Source organism: Pleurodeles waltl, chromosome 10 (genome assembly GCF_031143425.1).
Source record: "Pleurodeles waltl isolate 20211129_DDA chromosome 10, aPleWal1.hap1.20221129, whole genome shotgun sequence".
Taxonomy (NCBI): domain Eukaryota; kingdom Metazoa; phylum Chordata; class Amphibia; order Caudata; family Salamandridae; genus Pleurodeles; species Pleurodeles waltl.
Window position 1 is genome coordinate 1040806632 of NC_090449.1, and position 21458 is coordinate 1040828089.

General features: G+C 46.5%; 1 protein-coding gene across 1 annotated transcript in view; it reads left to right on the forward strand.

Moving 5' to 3' along the window:
- Positions 1-21458, forward strand: part of NEK10 (NIMA related kinase 10) — a 681202-nt gene that overhangs the window by 68392 nt on the left and 591352 nt on the right. Inside the window, exons 7-8 of the mRNA XM_069212020.1 lie at positions 8070-8111; positions 15150-15228. Of these exons, the coding sequence (XP_069068121.1) occupies positions 8070-8111; positions 15150-15228 (121 nt within the window). The remainder of the gene's footprint in view (positions 1-8069; positions 8112-15149; positions 15229-21458) is intronic.

Sequence of the window (21458 nt, forward strand, 5' to 3'; positions counted from 1 at the left end):
ACATCCCAGATGAAATGGCCACTGTAGTTTGAAATGATCCACTGGCAAAAAAATGCAGTACTGACAGCACCTGCACTAGAGGCGGAATCCCTGTGGGTTGGCGGATGGGGGACATCAGGTCTGGCTCCAGCTGGGCACACAGTTCCTGTATAGTGGCACGGTTGAGTCTGTAGGTGAGTCTGACGTGTCTTTCTTCCATTGTCGACAGGTCCACCAGCGGTCTGTACACGGGAAGATTCCTCCGTCTCCTCGCAAGTCCCAGCGGACGGTGCCTAAGAAGGACAACATGGAGCACAGAGTCGATCAACCCACAGGTAAGTGCCCACAGCATGCACATAACACGAATCTCTCGGGATTGAATGGCTAGTATGAATGTCGGTGCAAGGCCTAGCCATGTGTGACGCAGTAGGAATTAAGCCATGTGGGCCCTTGAAATGGCGGCTGCCTGACCTGTGAAGTGTGACAATGTGAAGTAAGGTCATTGCGCTGGCGTGGCACACCGTGGCAGTAGGCGGTCGCAGTCCGCGGCGCAAAGCCGCATTGGACAACATTGAACCCTATGGGTTTCAGGAGCCAATGGCGATGAGCGCCGGCGGTCGCGGTACGCACCGCCGCGGTACGCACCGCCGCGGCCGTAAACGCCATTTTCTCTATGCTTAATCACACGAGACCTGAGCATCCACAGGAGAGGACCCATACTGCAAGTGCTGCTGTGACCTCGGTCTGGAAGTGACAATGGCTGCTGCGACTGGGGAATGGGCCCCCGCCTCCAGTTCCGAAGAGTTGGAGAAGCTCGTGGACGGGGTCCTCCCCCAGTATGCGCTACTCTACGGTCCTCCAGACCAACAGGGGAGTACACGGGGGGCAATGCATAGTGGGTATGCCTGTGATGAGTGGTGAGGATGTACGATGGAGGGGAGGGCAGCGACTGACGAATGCATGGCACGACAGATGAGAGCATGTGCCACAGGTCTAGTTTGGGGAGGGGGGGGCACTCACATCGAGCATGCAGAAAAGTGATGATGTTTCTCTTCCCCCCCTGTACATGTCACATAGGTCAGCGCCCATCAGAAGATCGACATTTGGCGTGCCATCGCCAAGGACGTCCGGGCCCTGGGGGTCCACAACAGACGGGGCACCCACTGCCGCAAGAGGTGGGAGGACATCCGCCGCGGGAGCAGGAAGACCGCTGAGTCTCTGCTGGGGATGGCCTCCCAACCTAGGAGGGGTGCCAGTCGTACCTTGACCCCCCTGATGTCCCGGATCCTGGCAGTGGCCTACCCCGATTTAGATGGGCGTTTGAGGACATCACAGCAGACACAAGGGGGTGAGTACCAGCACATTCAGCTATTTAGCGCGCAGTGGAGGTGCCTGGGTGGGGGAGGAGGGCTGTGGGTATCCCTAGGCCAGGGCGATTTCTGTAGGATAGGCCCCTCCGTGAGGTATGGTCCTGTGCCCCCACCCCCCACCTCAGTAGGGTGCCTAGTAACACGATTCATGGACCTGTGTATTCTGTGTGGGCAGTTGTCGCCCATAGGCTTGTAGGGCATGTCCCATGGAATGAGTTGTATACCCCAAGTGCGCAGCGTAGTGCAGGGGGCTTCTGTGTCTGTCCTCTCCGCCAACGGTGTCCCCAATGCATACACTCAACTTGTCTTTATGTTTTCCACCCCACCCATTTTCTTTGTTTTTCTGTGTTTGTGTGCATTAGCATCATCAGGCGGAGGAGAAGTGGCATCGGCGCAAGAGGGAGCTGCATCTCACATGGCCCCGGAGGGCCATGCAACTGACTCCGACATGACCAGTGAGACGGAGGGCGAGGGGAGCTCCACCACGGGGACCCGTGCAGACGTCAGTGACACCGACACGTCCTCGGTTGGGAGCTCCCTTGCGGTGGCGGCAACATCCGTGCCCACCGATACTAAAGGTACAGCCGCCACCCAGCGCACCAGCACCGCCCTCCCAGCAGCCCCTCGGCCTTCGGCCCGTGCCCGCACGGCCAGGAAGCCAGCCATCTCCTTTGCCCCAGGCACCTCAGGCCCTGCTCCAGTCACCCCTGCTGCCCTCAGTGAGGAGGTCATTGACCTCCTGAGGACCATCATTGTTGGGCAGTCTACCCTTTTGAATGCCATCCAGGGTGTGGAGAGGGAGGTGCATCAAAGCAATGCATACCTGGAGGGCCTTCATTCGGGTCAGGCTGCCCAGCAGCGATCGTTCAACGCTCTGGCCTCAGCACTGACGGCAGCAATTGTCCCTGTCTCCAGCCTCCCTCTTCTAACTCCCTCCACCCAGTCCCACTCCCCTGTTCCTCTGCCTATCCCATCCACACCTACAGACCAGCTTGCACACACCTCAACACCCAAGGGAAGCTCATCCAGACATAAGCACCACAGAACACACAAGCATTCACCCAAGCAACATATAGATGCAGACATGCCAACAGTCACTACCTCCTCTGTGTCCCCCACCTCCTCGTCTCCCTCCTCCCTCCCTGTGACGTCTACACTCACACCTGCAAGCACACCACCATCAGCCATTACACCCATCACCAGCACACCCTCCAGTACAGTCCGCACACGTGCAGTCACCACCCCCACTGCCATGTACACGTCCCCTGTGTCCTCTCCCAGTGTGTCTGTCACCCCCGCTTCCAAACCACAGAAACGCAGGCAGGCACCCACCCAACAGCCATCCACCTCACGTCAGCCTCCAGCCCAAGCACCTGCACCCAAAGACAGCACACTTGACTCTCCTACAACCACATCCTCTTCCTCCACTCCCATACCCACTCCAGCTACCCTTCCCATGGCTCCTAAAAAACTTTTCCTCTCTAAAGTGGACCTCTTTTCCTCACCTGACCCACCCCCTCCATCCCGTAAGAGTTCCACAAACACCTCAGCCACCACCAGCCCAGCAACTCCCAAGAACGTCGTGTCTGGTTTTTGGAGTCCGCCCTTTCCTTGGGCTGGGACATCGTCCAGCAGCAAAGGCACAGCCAGCCCCCCCCGGGAAGAGGACCAAAAAACTGAAGGCCAGGCGCGACAGGCCTGATACGCCTGCCCCCAAGGAGGGTAGCCTTGCACCGTCACCTGCCACATCGGGTAGGGGAGCCAAGGGCCACGGCGAGTCTGCCAAGGAGGCCAAGGGCAGCAAAACAAAAAAGGCAGGGAGCAGCCGACCTGGCCATGAGGGCCCCACCAACCCCATTCCGGGGGTATCAGAAGAGACCCAGAGACCCAGGACTCCATCACAGGAGGGCCCCGCAACGGAAAGGTCCGATGCTGACTGAGCGGCAGGTATTGGCCAGGTGTGGGTCACTCGAAACACAAGACAGGCACCGCTGAACAGGGACCGCCGTGAGAAGCACCGCTGAACAGGGCCCCGCCGTGAGAAGCACCGCTGACCAGGGCCCCGCCGTGAGGAGCACCGCTGAACAGGGCCCCGCCGTGAGAAGCACCGCTGAACAGGGCCCTACTGTCAAGCACCGCTCCGCTGGGCCCTTCCTGTCAAGCACCGCTCCGCTGGGCCCTTCCTGTCAAGCACGGCTCCGCTGGGCCCTTCCTGTCAAGCACCGCTCCTCTGGGCCCTTCCTGTCAAGCACCGCTCCGCTGGGCCCCGCCGTCTCAAGCACCGCTCCGCTGGGCCCTTCCTGTCAAGCACCGCTCCGCTGGGCCCTTCCTGTCAAGCACCGCTCCGCTGGGCCCCGCCGTCTCAAGCACCGCTCCGCTGGGCCCTTCCTGTCAAGCACCGCTGGCCCATTGCCAGTCCTGGTTCTGTGTCGGGCAGGGCTTCACGAGGCACTCTGCCCGCCATGCCTCCTCCATGACCAGTGGACTCTGTTATCCACCTGATGGACAGTGGCTTTGCACTCCCCAGGGTGGCACAGTGGGCAACCCACCCACTGTAGAGACTTGTGAGACTGTGGCTTTGCACTCCCCAGGATGGTACAGTGGGCAACCCACCCACTGTAGAGACTTGTGAGACTGTGGCTTTGCACTCCCCAGGATGGTACAGTGGGCAACCCACCCACTGTAGAGACTTGAGAGACTGTGGCTTTGCACTCCCCAGGATGGTACAGTGGGCAACCCACCCACTGTAGAGACTTGTGAGACTGTGGCTTTGCACTCCCCAGGATGGTACACTGGGCAAGCCACCCACTGTAGAGACTTGAGAGACTGTGGCTTTGCACTCCCCAGGATGGCACAGTGGGCATGGAGGCCCTTCGTGGATCTTGCGTCGTGGACTCATGTGGCTGAGGTGCCCCCCCATCCCTTCCCCCTGAGGTGCCTGTTTTTAATTTTTGTGATGCCCCAGCAGTGTTCTCTCCAATGGACTCGATCTCGTGTGTGGGCTTTGCCCATGTGTTGCTGCACATTGGCCCACGGACATTTGAACTTTGCATGACTGTGCCGGACTTTTGCTACTTGTATGGATATGGTTCTAGATGTGTTATGATTCTTTATATATTGCTAAGATCGCTATGTTTTATTGTTGCAATAATATGGTTCTAATTTTACAATCATTGCCTTTTGTCTTTGCTTTTTTTTGTGGGGGTTTGGGGGTGTCACTCTGACTTTTTAATCTGCATTGGTGTGTAGGTATATCGGTGGGGGGGAGGGTGGGGGTGGGTGTGTGGCGTATGTGTGTGCTCATAACCTTTCCTCCTCCCCCCTCCCCTGTGTCGTAGGTGCAGTACTCACCGTTGTCGTCTGCGGCGAGGTTCGTGATCCTGGAAGAAGAGCAGGAAGGCAATGGCTGGGAGGATGTGGAGTTCCGGTTCCATGCTGTCCCGATTCCGCATGGAGTGTGTCGAGGTGAGCGTTTTCCTTTGGAAATGTCTGTTTCCGCCGTGTTTTTATCGGTGGGGCTCCCGCCCCGGAAAAGGGGGCGGATTGGTGAGTCGTGATAGTGTGGGCGGTACATTGTCTGCCGCCTGCCTGTTGGCGGTGACCGCCGCGCTGTTTGTTTGTCCCGCCGTGGCGGTCGGAGTGTTAAAGTGGCGGTCTGTGTTGGCGGTTCCCGCCAGGGTCAGAATTCCATTTTTTGGACCGCCAGCCTATTGGCGGGTTGGCCGCCGCTTTAACCCCGACCGCCAGGGTCAGAATGACCCCCTATATCTTGACATTGTGTTGTTTTAACCTCATGCTTCCTACAGGTCTCTTCCCCAGCTGTTCCCTACCTAATCGCCCTTTTCCCCCACTTGGACTCTCTCAGGCTCTGTGGTATATCTATTGGAGTTTTGGAGCTGTCTAGTGGTGGACATCTTTGGAACATGCGCAGGCCCCGACGGTCTGGTCTCCCTGACAGTAACATACCTGTTTTAGAAGTGTTTACTTTGTGTCCCTCCAACGTCCTGTATCAAATCAGAACTTTGACATCTATTCATAATGCCAATAATTTGTTGAGTATTTTATAATCTGTACTTAATTAAGCTATGTGACAATATGAGCTTTAATTAGCACCATTTGTTCCTTTCTTTAAAAAAACATATTAAAGTGTCTTTGTAGACTGTCATGGGTATGCTACCATAGATATTATAGTTTAATAAATTAGCAAATGGACCTTTTAATTCTAATTCAAACACTTTGTATCATTCGGATGGAAAGCCATCTTCTCCGACTGCCTTACAGTTAGCCAGATTGTTGGTTGTTGCCACAGTTTCATCTTCTTAAGAAAATTATATTCATTTAGCTGTCATCCTGGTTGACAGAGTAGATATTGTAAGCATGCCCCCTATGTAGCTTCATCAAAGGATTGATTTGGAGTCTGCTATACTTTTTGATTAGGTTCAGAAACACTTGCCCTTGTTCCTTGGGTTCTGAGGTAGCATTAACAGTCTTTGGGTCTTCAAAGAGATAATGTATTTAGAATTGATCACCATGGTGTGCCAAGCAAGAATTTTGCCTGCATCTTCCCCTTCTTCATAAATTTGCTGTCTGATCACTTGAGAGTTAAAACCTTTTGTTTCTAAGAAGTATGTTTGAGCTGATTTTTAGCCTCCTTCTAACCCAAACAATTCAATTATTGTGTCTATTAAGCATCAGTTCACTCTGTTTGAGTTGATTTTGAATCAGTTATAATTGTATTTTTTTATTTGTAATTATTTATGACTAATAATATATAATTCCCCCTCTTGCGGTAGTGTTTGATGCATCCCAAACTTTCTCTGTTGAAGCAGACTCTTCATTATCTTTAAACACAAATAGATCTTTCTTCATGTTAATTTTAAATTCCTGGTCTTCTGTTACTGTTTTATTTAACCTCCATCTGGGGGTACTTTATCAGTTACCATAAATTTTATTAAGTGTTTAGCTGTGAGATCTGAAAAACAATTTGGTACATGTATAACTTTGTCTTTCAGTAGTTATTCATATCGTAGAATATAATACATACATGTTAAAGTACATGACACGTTTCTCTTTTATATCCTTATTATAATTACTATTAAAAAAGAAGTGATTGATTAAAGGTTAATGCACAGTCCTGAGTCCTATGAGAGGTATTGTGCAAATGAGTCCCGGGGACAACTGCAGAGACGTTTTGAGGCAAGGGTAAAGTGGACCCTGTCCTAGGGCCCCAGGCTTTCTGGGCTCCCCTGATAGATCTGTCTCTGTTCTCCACACAGTACTGCCCTGTGACCTTGAATGATTTTAATTATAGACTGTTTTAAATACCATTTTCCTTTAATTTACGTTTAATATGGGAAATGTGTGGGAGTCTATTACAGACATTTTGCAGAGAAATGTGGTGTTTGTTTTCAACACCAGGCAACATCCATAAAGATGTTTCTTTTAGATCAAAACGGGACCTCACGTATGGGAAAAGGCAGTGGGTTGCTGAAATTATTTGCAATAATATTAGTGAGCTGCTGCTATATTTCAATCATGAAAACACACATCAGTACTCTTAATATTAGTGGAAACCCATTTAATAATGTGGACTGTGCAGTGCCTGTGACCTGGCCAAAGTGGGCATCAAAGAGCTGAAATTGGATCGCAAATTCAAAGCTGTTCCGAACAGGGGCCCCCAAAATATGTTTGACACAGGGCCTCCCAGATCCTTAAGCTGTCTGTGGACAACTGTTATTTTTGAGTTTGAGCACCCTGGTTCTTGTGGGCAGATAGACTTGTCCCTTGTTTTGTTGACACATTGACAAGGTATCAGCCAATGGCATAATGAAACTTGAGGCCCCCCCCTGCAAAGCTCTTGGAAGGGGCCCCACCCCCTTGACCCAGTCAGGGGCCTGTCGCCTGTGCACAGTGTTCTGTGCTGAGGGGGCTCCCTGGACCTCGGGGGCTGCAGAGGCCTTTGTTACGCCATTGGTATCAGCCCTTCCTCTGTGCTGTCACCTCACCCACAAATCTCTGTGTTCTATTGGTGACACCTTGCGGCCACACAATCTTCGTCACTAATAATGCGGACCGATACCATCTGCTGCAGTTATGGTAATTGGCCATGCTTTGACCACAGCTCTATATGCATTAGTTCAGTTTTTCTGCACATGAAGGGTCATTGTCCCAGTAAGTGTGCTAGTTTAGTGTAGAGCAAAAAAAGAAGGTTGTGTTAACTGACTGTTTTGTGGGGTGGATGGTTGCTTGGTTAATGCACAGAGCCTCTGTCAGCACGAGCTAATGCCCAGTACCAAGAAACCACTGAAGCATCTCTCTTCTGCTACTACACAGCCCTTCTTCAACCCCAAAAGGAGTGTTATGTGGATACATCCTCCATGGCATTGCAGCTGGATTTGAGATACATAGCAGCTTCCTTGGCATAGGGAGGCAATCCAGATCTCCTTGTGAGGTCCGATCTGTTTCTAATGAAATATTGTAGAATGTATGCATTTGCTGTTTACATACTGCGCAATGTGGAAACCCTGACTGCTCTTAAAGGTCAGAACATAAATTGTCATAAAAGATTGTCTTCGTAGTCACATGGCCTGTGTACAATCCAATGTAGAATACAATGATAAATCTGGATTAACAATCAGATGAACTCAAATACTTTGTTTCTCATACCTGAAAACCCTCCTTTGGTTTGTTCTATTTACATGTTTCCATTCTATTTGACAGGATGTCCTTCATCAGCTTGGAGGGATTGAACGTTTAGCACAGGTAAGATACTATAAACACAACATTGGTGGAATGACTCTGCCTTTCCTAGGGTGGTTGTAGACCAGTTGATAGCTCAGATGCCTCACCCGAAACATTCATCAAAGCTCTTCTTTTCCAATGTTGGTGACATGGGTGGGGGCGCTCCCCCCGGAGTAAGCATTCTGTTCTAAACAAATCCCTAATGCATGCACCCCACATCTCCATTGACCTGCCACTTTGAATTAATGCCATCATTTTTAAAACATAAACATAACAAAAACAACATTATTTTTCAAGCCTCTCATAACAAATTCTGGGCGCACAACCATGAAAGATTAATCTCCCACACCTGCTCCCTTACACGTTTCAATTGCAAGTCATTTTATTCCACTTGATTTTAAAGAGAATAATGGTGTGTAGGGCTTAGTAAACTACAGATTACCATGAACTAATGCAAGCATCTTTGAACTGATTCTTGGCTGGATTACAAGCCAGCTGGGCAGGCCTGGTATATACCATCAGCTGAGACTACAGTTTGAATCGATCCCTTTTTGCACGGTGCAACTGAGCATACAGGGAGCATCCAACCCTCTTTCAAGAGGTCTGAGGGTTCTCACCCCAAACATTTTTTAAAGGATTCCAAGCAGTGTATTTTAAAACACATTTTTTCAAAAACTTTGTCTGAAAATCCAAATCTCAGGCATATCTAAAGCAGAACTAATGAGATAGTCTAACACTTGAGTGTCTGCCAAAGTCTGGGGACCCAATATTGTTCCTAAGCAGACAAACATGCTGTGCCCCTAATGAAATTATTTACCAGGTTAAAAATAACAAATGTTTGCTCTGTAGAAGGGGCAGTGCCTATTTGAATAAATTCTAACATATACCCATATGCTGCAACTAGTAACACCAGTTTAAAGTTTTCTCTTGGAAGGTGATGTCTATCATTGTTTCTGTGAAAGTTCAGAGTCCATCAGATCCTACCCTGCTGCTAATAATATGGCTTTGAATGTGGCTGCCTGCCAGGGACATTAGCCACGGATGCCAGAAGGAGGATGATCACTGAAAGGGTCTTTGACAGGAGACAGCTCACCGCCTCAGGGGGCGCAGAAGCTGCCGGGGATGCTCAGGGTGCAAGAATGAATGCAGGATACTGTTTCTATACACCTTCAGATATCAGATTTTAGATTCTCCTTTAAGCTGCGGGTACCAGTATGGTGCCAGTGTCCTCATTGCCTCTGTATACAAAACCTCAGCTACCGACAAAGGCCCTGATTTAGAACTTGGCGAAGGGGTTACTCTGTCACAACGGTCACGGATATCCTGTCCGCTTAACTCTAACTCACATTACATTCAATAGGATTTAGATTTTGGCGGATGGGATATCCCGTCCGCCGAGTTCTAAATCAGGCCCATAGTGTTTCTTGTGTAACCAACTAATCTGTGCTTAGCTCTGTGCACCAAAGGTTCATGTCATGCTCTCCATCGTCTTCAAGGCTTACCAGGGACAGTATCAGATGCAGGGGCGTAGCTTGGAAAGTAAGATTGGGGGGGTGTGAGCGTCATACTTTAGAACAAACACGCTGGCGTATAATGGTAATCATTAAATGAGAAGCAGCGCATGAGGGGCCTTGGAAGGGAAAGGAGTGCGGATTGTGAGGGGTACTTAAAACACAGTATTTTGTAAAATTACCATGTTTAAAGTACTTCCAAACCAGGAGTGTGTGTGTGTGCGTCTTTGTCTGAGTGAGTATTGAAAAATCTCAGGTGAAATCCAACTGCCCGACTGAAAGCTCCTGTACCCAACTATTTATTAAATAATACATTCTTTAGGGGGGTGTGTAGCACCCCAAACACCCCCCTGAAGCTGCGACCCTGGTCACATCCCGTTAAAGGGTGGCACCCCACTGCAGCCACGGATCCAGCAATGCAGGCCTGACCTCCCACCTTCTAGAAGTGCTGGACGGAACCATGAGGCCACAGGGTTCAACAACGATCACATCCAAAGAACCTTTCAAGTGTACCCAGAATTCTTGATCGTGGCTTCCTTTCCAGCAGCAAAATCCGCCAATTACAAGCTTTTGCCCCAGAATGGGAATAGGAGCATGGACCTGGAGAGACTGCAATCTGTGCTTTTCCTTTATTCTGGAGCGAAAACTACTGGCTTTCTCCGCCTGCTCTGAGCAGGCAGAAGGTGTGAGTGACCAGATAATTCTGGTCATCGGTGCCTAATCTAATTAATGGGTCCCACTCTGCAACTCTGGGCAATAGCTTGCTTAATCTCCACAACGGCCCCAACAGCGCTTGGATGCCTGGCTTCACCCTGGGGGTGCCCAGGAGTGGGCACCTCACAGGGAAAAGCCAGGAGGGGTTCCATAGCGGTATGAGTACAGCGCCTTGAGACCCTAACGGGTGAGTAGTGCGCTATACAAGTGCAAAATGTACATTTACATTTACATTTTGGGAGGGCTGCTGAGAAGTGCGGAGGGTCATGTGGCCTGGGGGTAGGGGTTCGAGGAAGGCTTCTGCCCATCTGGGATGGCTGATGCACTGTGTGCTTCACTCTCGTTCCTGCAGGGGTGTGGCGGGCCATGTGCTGTTCCTGCCCTCACAGCATCAAAGAGAGCTCTGATATCTCCGGCCTCGAATCATCAGATTGCAGGCTCGGTAATTCTAGGCATGGCAGGGGTGTAGTTTCAGGGTGGTGCTTGGGGGTGTTACACCCCCTAATAAATGTATTTTCTGGTAAACAGTTGGGTACGGTGCTTAAACCCAGACAGAAACGCACACTCTCTCCTTCGAAAGACTTAAAAAATGTTGGTTATTTTACAAAATATTGCTTTTTTTCACTTAGTACGCCTACCAGTCTGCATTCGTCTCCCTTTCCATTGCCCCCTTAGCCACTCTCATGTGCCCTGCTTGGCCTATAATGTATTTTAATATTTGTCAGTGTGCTCAGCCCTGCCAAGTTTCCCAGGTCATGGTATGCCGCCCTATTCCAGGTTTTTTCTTTGAATTCTGGGGGTTGTAGTCTTGTTTATTCCGTTAGAAAACACGACTACAAGTCCCATAATTCAAAGGAAAAAAATCTGGACTGAAGCATCACATCACACATGGACCTAGGAACCTTGGCAGCTGTGTAAAAATCTGAAGCTCATCAAACATTTCTAATGTAACTAAAACAGTTAGCCCGGAGTGGTTAATTCCTGCAGCTGAGCTGCCCTGGCTGAAAGGGAAAAGTGGACCCAAGAAAAAACAGGCAGGGAAAGAAGAAACAAGAAGAAGCAAATCTTACCTGGATGCCTGCTCCCTGAAAGAAATGTAAATGTGTTCAATTGATTCATTTGTAAATATATAAACTGCTTAGAAAAACTGGCTTTAATTGATGGACTCACTCCAAGCTTCATGATGACAAAGATGTATTCTTTTGACCCGTAATGCAACTGTGTTATCAGGGGATTTCTGTGGTGCCTACTTTTAATGGACACATACAAAAATATTGACACTAGATACAGTCGAACTGTGTACCACCAAAAGCTGTATGTTGGAAGCACTATTTTTTTATCTTAAGCCTAAATCTTTTTGCATATTTTGAGGCAGGCTAGCTTATACCATGTAACGCAATTTCAAAATAATGACCTACATATTCACAGTACCTTCAGTCAGAGGCTGGGAATTAGTAGCACTAAAAATGCACAAGTCTGGGATTCATTTCCGTGGCTTGCGCTTGAGGTATGTAGTAATTCTATATGGAATTATTGAGAGGCGAAAGGCCAACAAAATAGATAAAGAATATATTGTTCTTTTTAGCCATGCCTTTGACCCCTCAGTCTGACGCTCACTGACCCTGCCCGTGCCCCCATCGCACTTGGTTGAAGTTTGGAAACTGTGATTCTAAGGGTATAAGGTAATGTTCTGCATCAAAGGGATTCTCACTAATAGTCATCACATAAATGTAGGATAGTTCCATCTGCATCCAAGGAATCTGGGATACTTTTCTTATATATCTATATGATAATCTTCTGACGTTGGAGGTAGATAAACCACCATTATGGTGACACCTCCAAAAGTCTTTGACAGACCAGCTTTAACGCCCTTTTTCTGTAGAAAACTACAGTGTTGTAAATACCATGAAAAATGCATCGCAGCATTTAGTATGTACTTTATAGTCAAAGATCTGCTTTTAATGTGGAGGTGAAAAATGATGGGAATATGGGGTGCCTCCCAAGTCAAAAGCTTTATTGACAACAGCGGTCCCAGGAGAAACATCAATTAAGCAAGAAGAAAAGAGAAGAAAAGAAACGGTGCCAAAACCCAAAATTATACAAAAAAATCAAATTATTATTCAATAGTATCATACATACATAAAATAGTGGCTCCTCACATTACACTTAACGAATATATCAGGACTATATACAGTGTAAAACACAAAACAGAAGGAGAGAGTGTAATAATCAATAGAATGGTCCACTAATAGTGGAACGTAACACAGTCAATGTTGCACCCAATCTGCCAATCAGGCATCAACGACGTTTCGACCCTTGTGGTTTAATGGGTCATCATCAGGAAATACAAAATTGGAGTACAAAGGAAGATTCTATAAAACAAGAATGTACCATCTAAACAGAAATCTGATCACAAAACATAAGTCATATAAGGCCACTTCTCAAATACTCACATTACTGGCCTCTAGGCAACACTCACTTTCATCAAAGAGCTCCCCAGTATTAGTAATCCTGACAAAAAAAATCTAATCCTATCATCAGGAATAACAATAACTACTTTCTGTACGGTGCCCCAGCTGTGGTTCTTCGTCTTCATTCTGTATACACAGTTTGCCTCCAGGTAAGCTTATGCCTTCCTCTCTTACATTTGCCTTCTTGACCAGTGGGGAGCTGTTTTTGTGATGAAGTCTTTTTCTCTTCTGATGGTGTGTTCTACTCATCTCCATCATCTCACGGTGATGGTGTTCATGCTCTAATGCACAAGATTCTTTTCATATTTGTGGTGTGGAACGCTGGCAGTTTGGTAATATCTCTTTACGTCATCCACCCGCATTCTGATCCACACAAGAGTGTGGACAGAATGCAGCGCTAGTAAAGCGCCGGTGTTGATGCTGTACTGAAATGACATCCACCCAGTGTTCATCATCCTGAAGGCATTCCTGGCCTTGTTCAATCTGCCGTTGATGTCATTGCCTGCCCCTCCATCATATCTGATAGTACTGCCTAAGTGGGTCCTTCAGTCACGGCTAGATTCTTTTCATCCACCTTGACTGGTGAACGGTTTGGGATGTTGGATGGCATGACTTCTGATTTTCCTACGTCGATCTTCAGACACACTTGTTGTGAATGGATATTGAGGCAAGGTTTTTTCCAAAATATGCTAGTGTGTGTGAGCGAGCAAAGCTAGGTCATCTGCATACTCAAAGTCCTCCAGTGTAGACAATAAGGTCCATCTGATGCCGCCTGCTTGGTCAGAGGCTTTCTCACACATTGTTGATCATTCATTCTCACTCTGGCTCACTTAGACTCACTCAGTCACTCATTCATTCATTATCAGTCAGTCACACTGAATCATACTCACTCTATCTGTGACTTGTCTCGTCTCACTCATTCCGGCTCATTCTCACTGAAACTCTCTGACTCTCATCCTCACTGTCTCATTCTCAGACTCACTCAGACTCACTCAGTGACACACTGTTTTACTCAATCTCACACACAGTAACACTTAGTTACACTCAGGTATTCTCCCTCATTCATTCATTCTCACTCATTCATTCATTCTCACTCATACTCTCTATATCACTCATTCTCACTTACTCGGATCACTCCTTCATTTCCACTTTCTCACTTTCACTCACACACACACGCTCGCACCTACACATGCTCTTTCACGAACACATACGTTCATGCATACAAACAAAGCAATTAAAAGCTTTTTTTAAATTTCCTTGCTACCTGTGCATGTCCTGTTTCACTCCTGTTGCTTCTTTCTTTTATCATCTTTGGAGCATGAAACTTAAACCTGGAACCTGCACAGGCACAGATCTGAGGTTTCAGTCTTTGCTTTTCCACCACTTCCTTTCCCCACTCTGTGATGAATTGGGAGAAGGTGGGGTAACTGGCTGACTGGTGTGTAGCCACAGGCCCTGAAAAGCTTACGCCTGCTGCACCCATGGCTACTTTCAGTTGTGACGGAGTACCACATCATAGATGGGGGAAGCACTGAGACGTGCCAGGGCCATGAGGATAATCTCTGGTGGCCAGTGCAGGCTCCTTGGTGTGATGCGCTTTTAACCTGACAGGCCTTTTCCCCTTCGTTTTTCTCATTCATAGTAGCAGCAAATCTTGCATTCTATAGTACATTTTTACACTAAATGTTGCAAAGTGTTTTTTACATTATTTACCACGCTGTAGATTTCTACAGAAAAATTTAGTTAAATATATCCTGTCAAGGACTTTTGGAGGTGTCACCATAATGTTCAACAATAGGGCATCTACCTCCAATGTCAAAAAATAAAGTGTCTTGGGGTCTCAGCACACAGGCGGGACGAATTCTACAACCTTAACTTTACTCAAACTACCTATAATGCAGAACCAGGATTACGAGTAAATATTTTCTTTAGAAACTAATTGCAATATACTTTTACAAGGGCATCTATTAAATTGTGCTTTTTTGTAGCGATTAAGTGTTTGATATGTTTGTGTATTGCTGAAAATGTCCTTGCACCTCTACATCTCTGGATAGTACTTGCCTTTGAAACTCGATGATGATTTATTTTCATTAAGATTCAGTGCATTGCAGGAAGCATTATTTGTGTTTAGGGCCTCTATACTTATGCATAAAGCGACCTGGTCTCCTTCAAAAGTATATGGTGAAGTCTTACCTCCATAAGGGAACAGTCTTATCTCCATCCTCCTTTGGTCTTCTGAGGGCAGTTAGACTCCAGTAGTTTTCCACTAATCAAGGGATCAGCTCAAACATACTAACAGAAGTCACATAATTAATGTGGTGTCAGCAAGTGAAAAACAAACATTATGCATTTTCTTCCCACAGCACATGGAGATAATCACAGATTCCTACCTTGGATATGGGGATGAGCAGTACAATGTAGACAAACTGGTGAATATGACATGTAAGTACCGATTTCAGATGAGAGTGAATTCAAAAGACTTTTGACTTTCTTGGGACCCATAATCTAGAATTTGTGTAATACCTTAAGACAAAAATATAACTTTGAAAATCATGGTGTCACACTAACGCTACTGAATCAACTTGGTAATTTAAACCCCTACTGTCTCGAAACCATGAGGTTATTTTGTTTTTAGTTCTTTAAAACATGCCTATTCATTAAAATATGAACAAAGTGGGCTTTGGCTTCACCCAGGATGCGTTCTCACTTCATGCTTCTACTAGTTTTGTGTTCATTCAACTTTATTGAAGTGCAATTACATTTATATAGTGTTGGAAATTGCCCTTTCTGCAGGGTTACCCCCAAACTTTTTGCCTTTCTCCTCCTATTTTTCTGACCCTCTTGTTTTTTTGTTGGATTTAGGAATCTGGACACCACTGCTAATCAGTGCTAAAGTGCAGGTGCTCTCTCTCCTATAACTTGGTTTGACTGGCTTACTCCTATTTGGCTTATTTAATTTACCTGTAAGTCCCTAGCAAAGTGGTATACCATATACCCAGGGCCTGTAAATTAAATGCTACTAGTGGGCCTGCAGCGCAGATTGCGCCACCCATGGAAGTAGCCTTTAAAACCTGACTCAGGCCTGCCACTGCAGGACCTGCATGCACAGTTTACTGCCACACTGACTTGGCAAGTCAAACTACTTGCCAAGGCCTAAAACTCCCTTTTTACTATACCAAAGTAACCTTGAAGGAAGGCCGTAGATAGCCCTATTTGCAGGGTGCTTTGTATGTAAAAGGTAAGACATATCTGTGTTACAAGTCCCAGTAGTGACAAACAGCCTATTTAATTTTTCACTGCTGTGAGTGCTGCTCCTCTCATAGGTTTACATTGGGAATTCCATTATATACGTCTAAGTAGTAACTTCTGATCTGTGGGGAGCAACATGAGCATGTTTGGTATGTTTGGAATGGTAGTGAGAAATCCTGCTTATTGTTGTAGGTGGATTTGTATTACTATTGGGTAAATGATCTGCAAAAGGAGTCATCTGGACTTCTCTCCTGTTGTTGCCTCACTACCTGGTGTCTGCTGGGTGGCACAAAGGACTCATCTGGATTGCTTTTCTGCTTGTTGCCCTTCTGCCAGCTGCTTCTTGACTAAAAGGTCCCCAGGCAATGTTGGACTAGCAGGAGGAACCGCCACCTATCTAGCTGTGCTGGCCTTCCTGCCTTGTGTTTGACTTTAAATTTTGTATTTATCTTTTGCTGTTCTTCAAAGACAGAGGTCAAATGTCAGGCTATGCCGTCTGACAAATTGCTGTTTTTATTGTATTTATTTAACATGAGGAATTGGTGTTTACAAACTCCTTTCTTTACAGTCAGAGAAAGAAAAGTAAAGTGAATTATGGGCCTGTATTGGGCCCGTATAATAAACTTCAAGTCCACGGCCCAATCTTAATTCTAAATGTGCAGGTAAACTTAATACTCTACTTGCTTCTTTTTCACATTTGCTTTTTTGGTGGTTACTGTTGGACCTGACCCTTTTTGTAGGGTCATCCTCAAACGTTTTGCCTCCTTCCTCCTATTTTTTCTGACCTGTTTTGGTTGGCTTTAGGACATTGGGCACTTTACCACTGCTGACTAGTGCTAAAGTGCAAGTGTCTGTCTGTCTAAATTGTATTGGTGATTGCTTTATGCATAATTGGCATATTTTATTTACTAATAAGTCCCTACTAAAGTGCACTATGGGTGCCCAAAGCCTATAAATCAAATGCTACAAGTGGGCCTGCAGCACTGATTATGCCACCCACATCAGTAGCCCTGTAAACATGTCTCAGACCTGCCACTGCAATGTCTGTGTGGGCAATTTTATGTGCCAGTTCGGCCTGGTTTCGTCAATGTCAGGGTGTAGCCATGGGAGCTAAGTTTTCTCCATCATATGCTAATCTGTATATGGGCCAATTTGAGAAAATCCACCTGTGGTCTAACTGTCCGACACACATCACGGAACATATCCTGTACTGGGGGAGATATATTGATGATATTCTTGTCATCTGGACTGGCAACATCCCTGACCTCACTGGACTCATACAACACTTTAACACTAATGAGTTCAACCTAGTGTTCACTCATAAAATGGACACTACCCAAATTGAGTTTCTGGACCTACTGCTGTACATCACCGACAGTAAGATCATGTCAAGACTCTACAGAAAACCCACTGCCTGTAATTCTATTCTGCATGCCCAGAGCGCCCATCCCCTCACTCAGATCAGGGCCATTCCATATGGAGAGATGGTTAGGATTAGACGTAACTGCACTGACACGAACATCTTCAGGCAAGAACTAAAAAGCCTAACACACCGCTTCCGAGCTAGGGGATACACTGATAAACTCATCTCGGTTGCTAGCAAACGCATATCTAGCAAGAACCAACACGCCTCATTGCTCAAAACCCCCAAAAAGTCTAACGCCAGCGGCTCTCCCAACAGGAGACCGGTCGCTTTCATCACTCAATATAGCCCTGTGAGCAAGACGGTTCTGCGCATCTTAAAGAAACATTGGCACTTGTTAATGTTGGACACCTGCCTCAAGAACTCAGTAGGGTTGTCACCCACCATTGTGCACACCAGAGGTCGCACGCTCAGAAACATTCTGTGCCCCAGTTTTCTTGGCCCCTCCCCCTCAACTCGCCCAGTGGGTTGGTTGCCAGAAAAACGGTTTTTGTAAATGTGGCTGTTGCATTTCCTGCCAACTGGCCCTTAACAAGAAAGAAACATTTTCCTACAATACTGGGATCACACATCAAATCAAGACCTTCATCAACTGTAACACAAAGTTCACTGTGTACTGCTTGATATGTGTATGCGGTTTAGTCTACATTGGTAGCTCCATACGCCCGCTCAAGGAACGAATACAGGAACATGTCAGAGCCATTAGAAATGTCAACACCAACTATCCTCTGGCTGCTCACTTCAACACCCTGCACGGGGAAAAAGATCTCTTAAACATTAGATTCCATGGCATCATGCATGTTTCCAACTCCCCAAGATGGGGGGACAGAACAAGGGACTTGCGTAGATGCGAGGCGAAGTGGATCTTAAAACTTCGTACAGTTGAATCAGGCTTAAACACTGACCGTGAGCTTCATTATTTTCTCTCGTAAATTCTGAGATCTACTCCCACGTTGTCTTTCATCTGTTAATTGGGCCCTTCCGTGGCCAATATCCATGAATACTTGTGCGTACACACCGCACTCTTCACAGGTCATGACATCACTGCATGTATCATATTGCATTTTCTGTACGTATGCTTCACTACCTACTCATGCCCATGCATCACCATTGTATGTACGAAATTACCATGCTCCATGACCTCTGTCTTTATATGCTCCGTTGTCTTTGATATACTGCACCTTTCATCTGTACTATGCTCCATGCCCTCTGTGTGATTTTGTGTTTTTGCTGTTTATTTTATTTTGCAGTGCTGCTATTACACTACTTTAACCTATTATCTGTACTGTTGTAACCGCTTTATACTTACTCCAACCGCGCACTAACACTTTTTTCAACCCACCTGTATTATCATTTTAATGCATGCATACTCTCTCTCCACATTATTATTGCATGGCACGCTCATTTCTCCATCTTATATTTCTCCCTTCTATAAATATGGCCGCCTCTTCGACATTTCATCTGCATACGCGGTCGTCTTTTACTCTAGTTGCTCGTGCATCTAATTTTCGCATCCAATATGGCCGCCACGCTGACTAGCTTTTCTCAATACTAGTCCTTCTCCGATTTCTACAACTCTCCCTCCCGCGATCTTAAAACGAGATCGCAAGCTCTCTCGGCCCATTACTACGATCTGAGTATTTGGTGCCACACTCCTCCGACTTACAGGTATGCCTTCTTCTACTCCTGTTTCGATCCACTTCCCTTACACCCTAGCGTTTCTCTGACTCACTGTTTTAGTGATAACTTTCAACCTGCACACAGCCCATTCTCCTTTGACCACTGTTTTAGTAGGCGTTTTTGCTTCATCCACCGGTATCGTGTTTTTATTGCTCTTCATACCGCGCTGTTGATTTGCCACGCTCCGCCGCCATTTCTCTTTCGCAAACTTAGCGCGTCCATGCCTCATTACCATACGCCGTCATCACTCGACTTCACTTTCACTTTAGTGGTTCGCTCTCTCACCGTTGTGGGCTTACTCGCATTTTACCCACAGCCCAATCTTCTTTGGCTAACTGATCTGTCACGCGCATACATTCTTTGCCCCTTCCCTAACTTGTGTTTTTGATTACTTGCCCCACGCCGATTACGGAGCCCTGCTTTCTTGGGCCCCCTTTTTTCTACTCACTCTCCAACCACCATACCGGGTTACGTGTCTGGACGTTTTTCAGTTTTACCAGCTAACGTTTCCTAGATAGCCATACCGCGCTTAGCCTTCACCTTAACCGCCCTCTTTTTACATAGCAGTTACCTCTGATCCTACGAACAGAACCGATGAGGCCATTAATACTTGACCTTCCAATATAGTATCTCACCGATTATTGTTCTCTACTTTATCTACGTACTCCCCACCGCCTTTACATCACCTGCACCCATACCAGTTACTTATGTTCCTGTTTTCTTTGTCAGGATTTACTGGCTCATTTTCGCTCCATGTCCCCCTTTTCTCCGCTATTCTCATAGGTTTTTGACCACAGGCTTATCAGGGTCTACTACTACCATTGCCCTCTTCTTACCCAGGTACACTACTGACAGGTCCACTCATAGAAGGTATGTATTGTGCGACCTATTTCTCTTCAATTTTCCTTCTCTATTTACACACCACTCATCTATACCTCTTCTTTCCTCCCTTTTGTTCTTACTCTGTGTTTCTAATTTTCATCCTTTCATCTTTACTTTGTACTGTTTCTTTGCGTACTTACAGTCCTTTTTCTCTCTTACCAGTTATAATTGACCTTCTGGAGCCCAGCTAACTGAACACGGGGCTCCCTCGCTACTTACCTTTGTCACATACCATTCTGGCCGGACGGCCCAGGTATGATCCACGCTTTTAGTTAATGCCACTTCTCCCGTCGGTTAATTCACCTGATTGACTTTAGTGCTCTTATTCATCCGTCGGTCGGATCTTTCTCTCAGCCCTTCTCTTCTCGTTCACCTGATACACTTCACTTTATAGGCACATGGATACTACTCCAGAACATTGATGTACCTGTCCATTTTAAACTTGAGGTTTTTTACCACGGTAATTCACCTTTTTTTCATATGCACTACACCTAGGGTCCCTATCACTTACTGTTTTTTGCTGTGTGTTTTCTACATTCACCCACTCACCACACTAGTTCCACTGAGTTCACACACAAATCACTGTTTTTTTTTTGACATCCAACGACTTGGAGTCTATTTCGTGTGCTCACTTATGAGCCCATGTTCAACCTCATACACTTATGTTTGCCATAACATTAGAACTTTTCCTTTTTTGTATTTCATTACTGTTTTGCAGCCTTGATGAAGTCACTTGTGTGACGAAACACGTGTTGGCTGTATCTCGTTGATGACACAATGATCTCTGGCATCTACAATTAAAGGCTACATCTGCAAAACAAGAACTTGGACTCCAGTCTACTTTTCACTTCAACAAATATACTTTCAGGAATATTTTCCCTGTCACACCATTGGACTATATACTCTGTGTGCTGTGGCCATCTTGTTCAAATTCGGCCTGGTAAGTGCACCCACTTGCCAGGCCCAAATCCTCCCTTTTACTACATGTAAGTCACTCCTACGGTAGGCCCAAGGCAACCCCATGAGAAGGGTGCAGTGTATTTAAAGGGAAGGACATGTACTAGTGTGTTTTACATGTCCTTATAGTGAAATACTGCTAAATTAGTTTTTCACTATTGCAAGGCCTATCTCTCCCATAGGTTAACATTGGAATTGCTTGGAAATATCTTCCAGGTGTAATTTCCCATTGGGAGCAGATATATGGAGTTTGGAGTCAGGATGACAGTTGAGCTGTTTGTGCATTCACTCTAGACAGTCACACAAAGGGAGCTGAGGTGTGCCCTGCGTATCCTGATGGGTCTTCCTGGGCTAGAGTGTGGGGAGGAGCTGAATCACCTGAATAGGGCTGTACCTGTCCTCACACACAACAGTCTCTAACCCCCGGAGTGTGTCTAGGGCCAGGGCAGGAAAGGCAGGGTCTTGTGCACTACAAAGACAT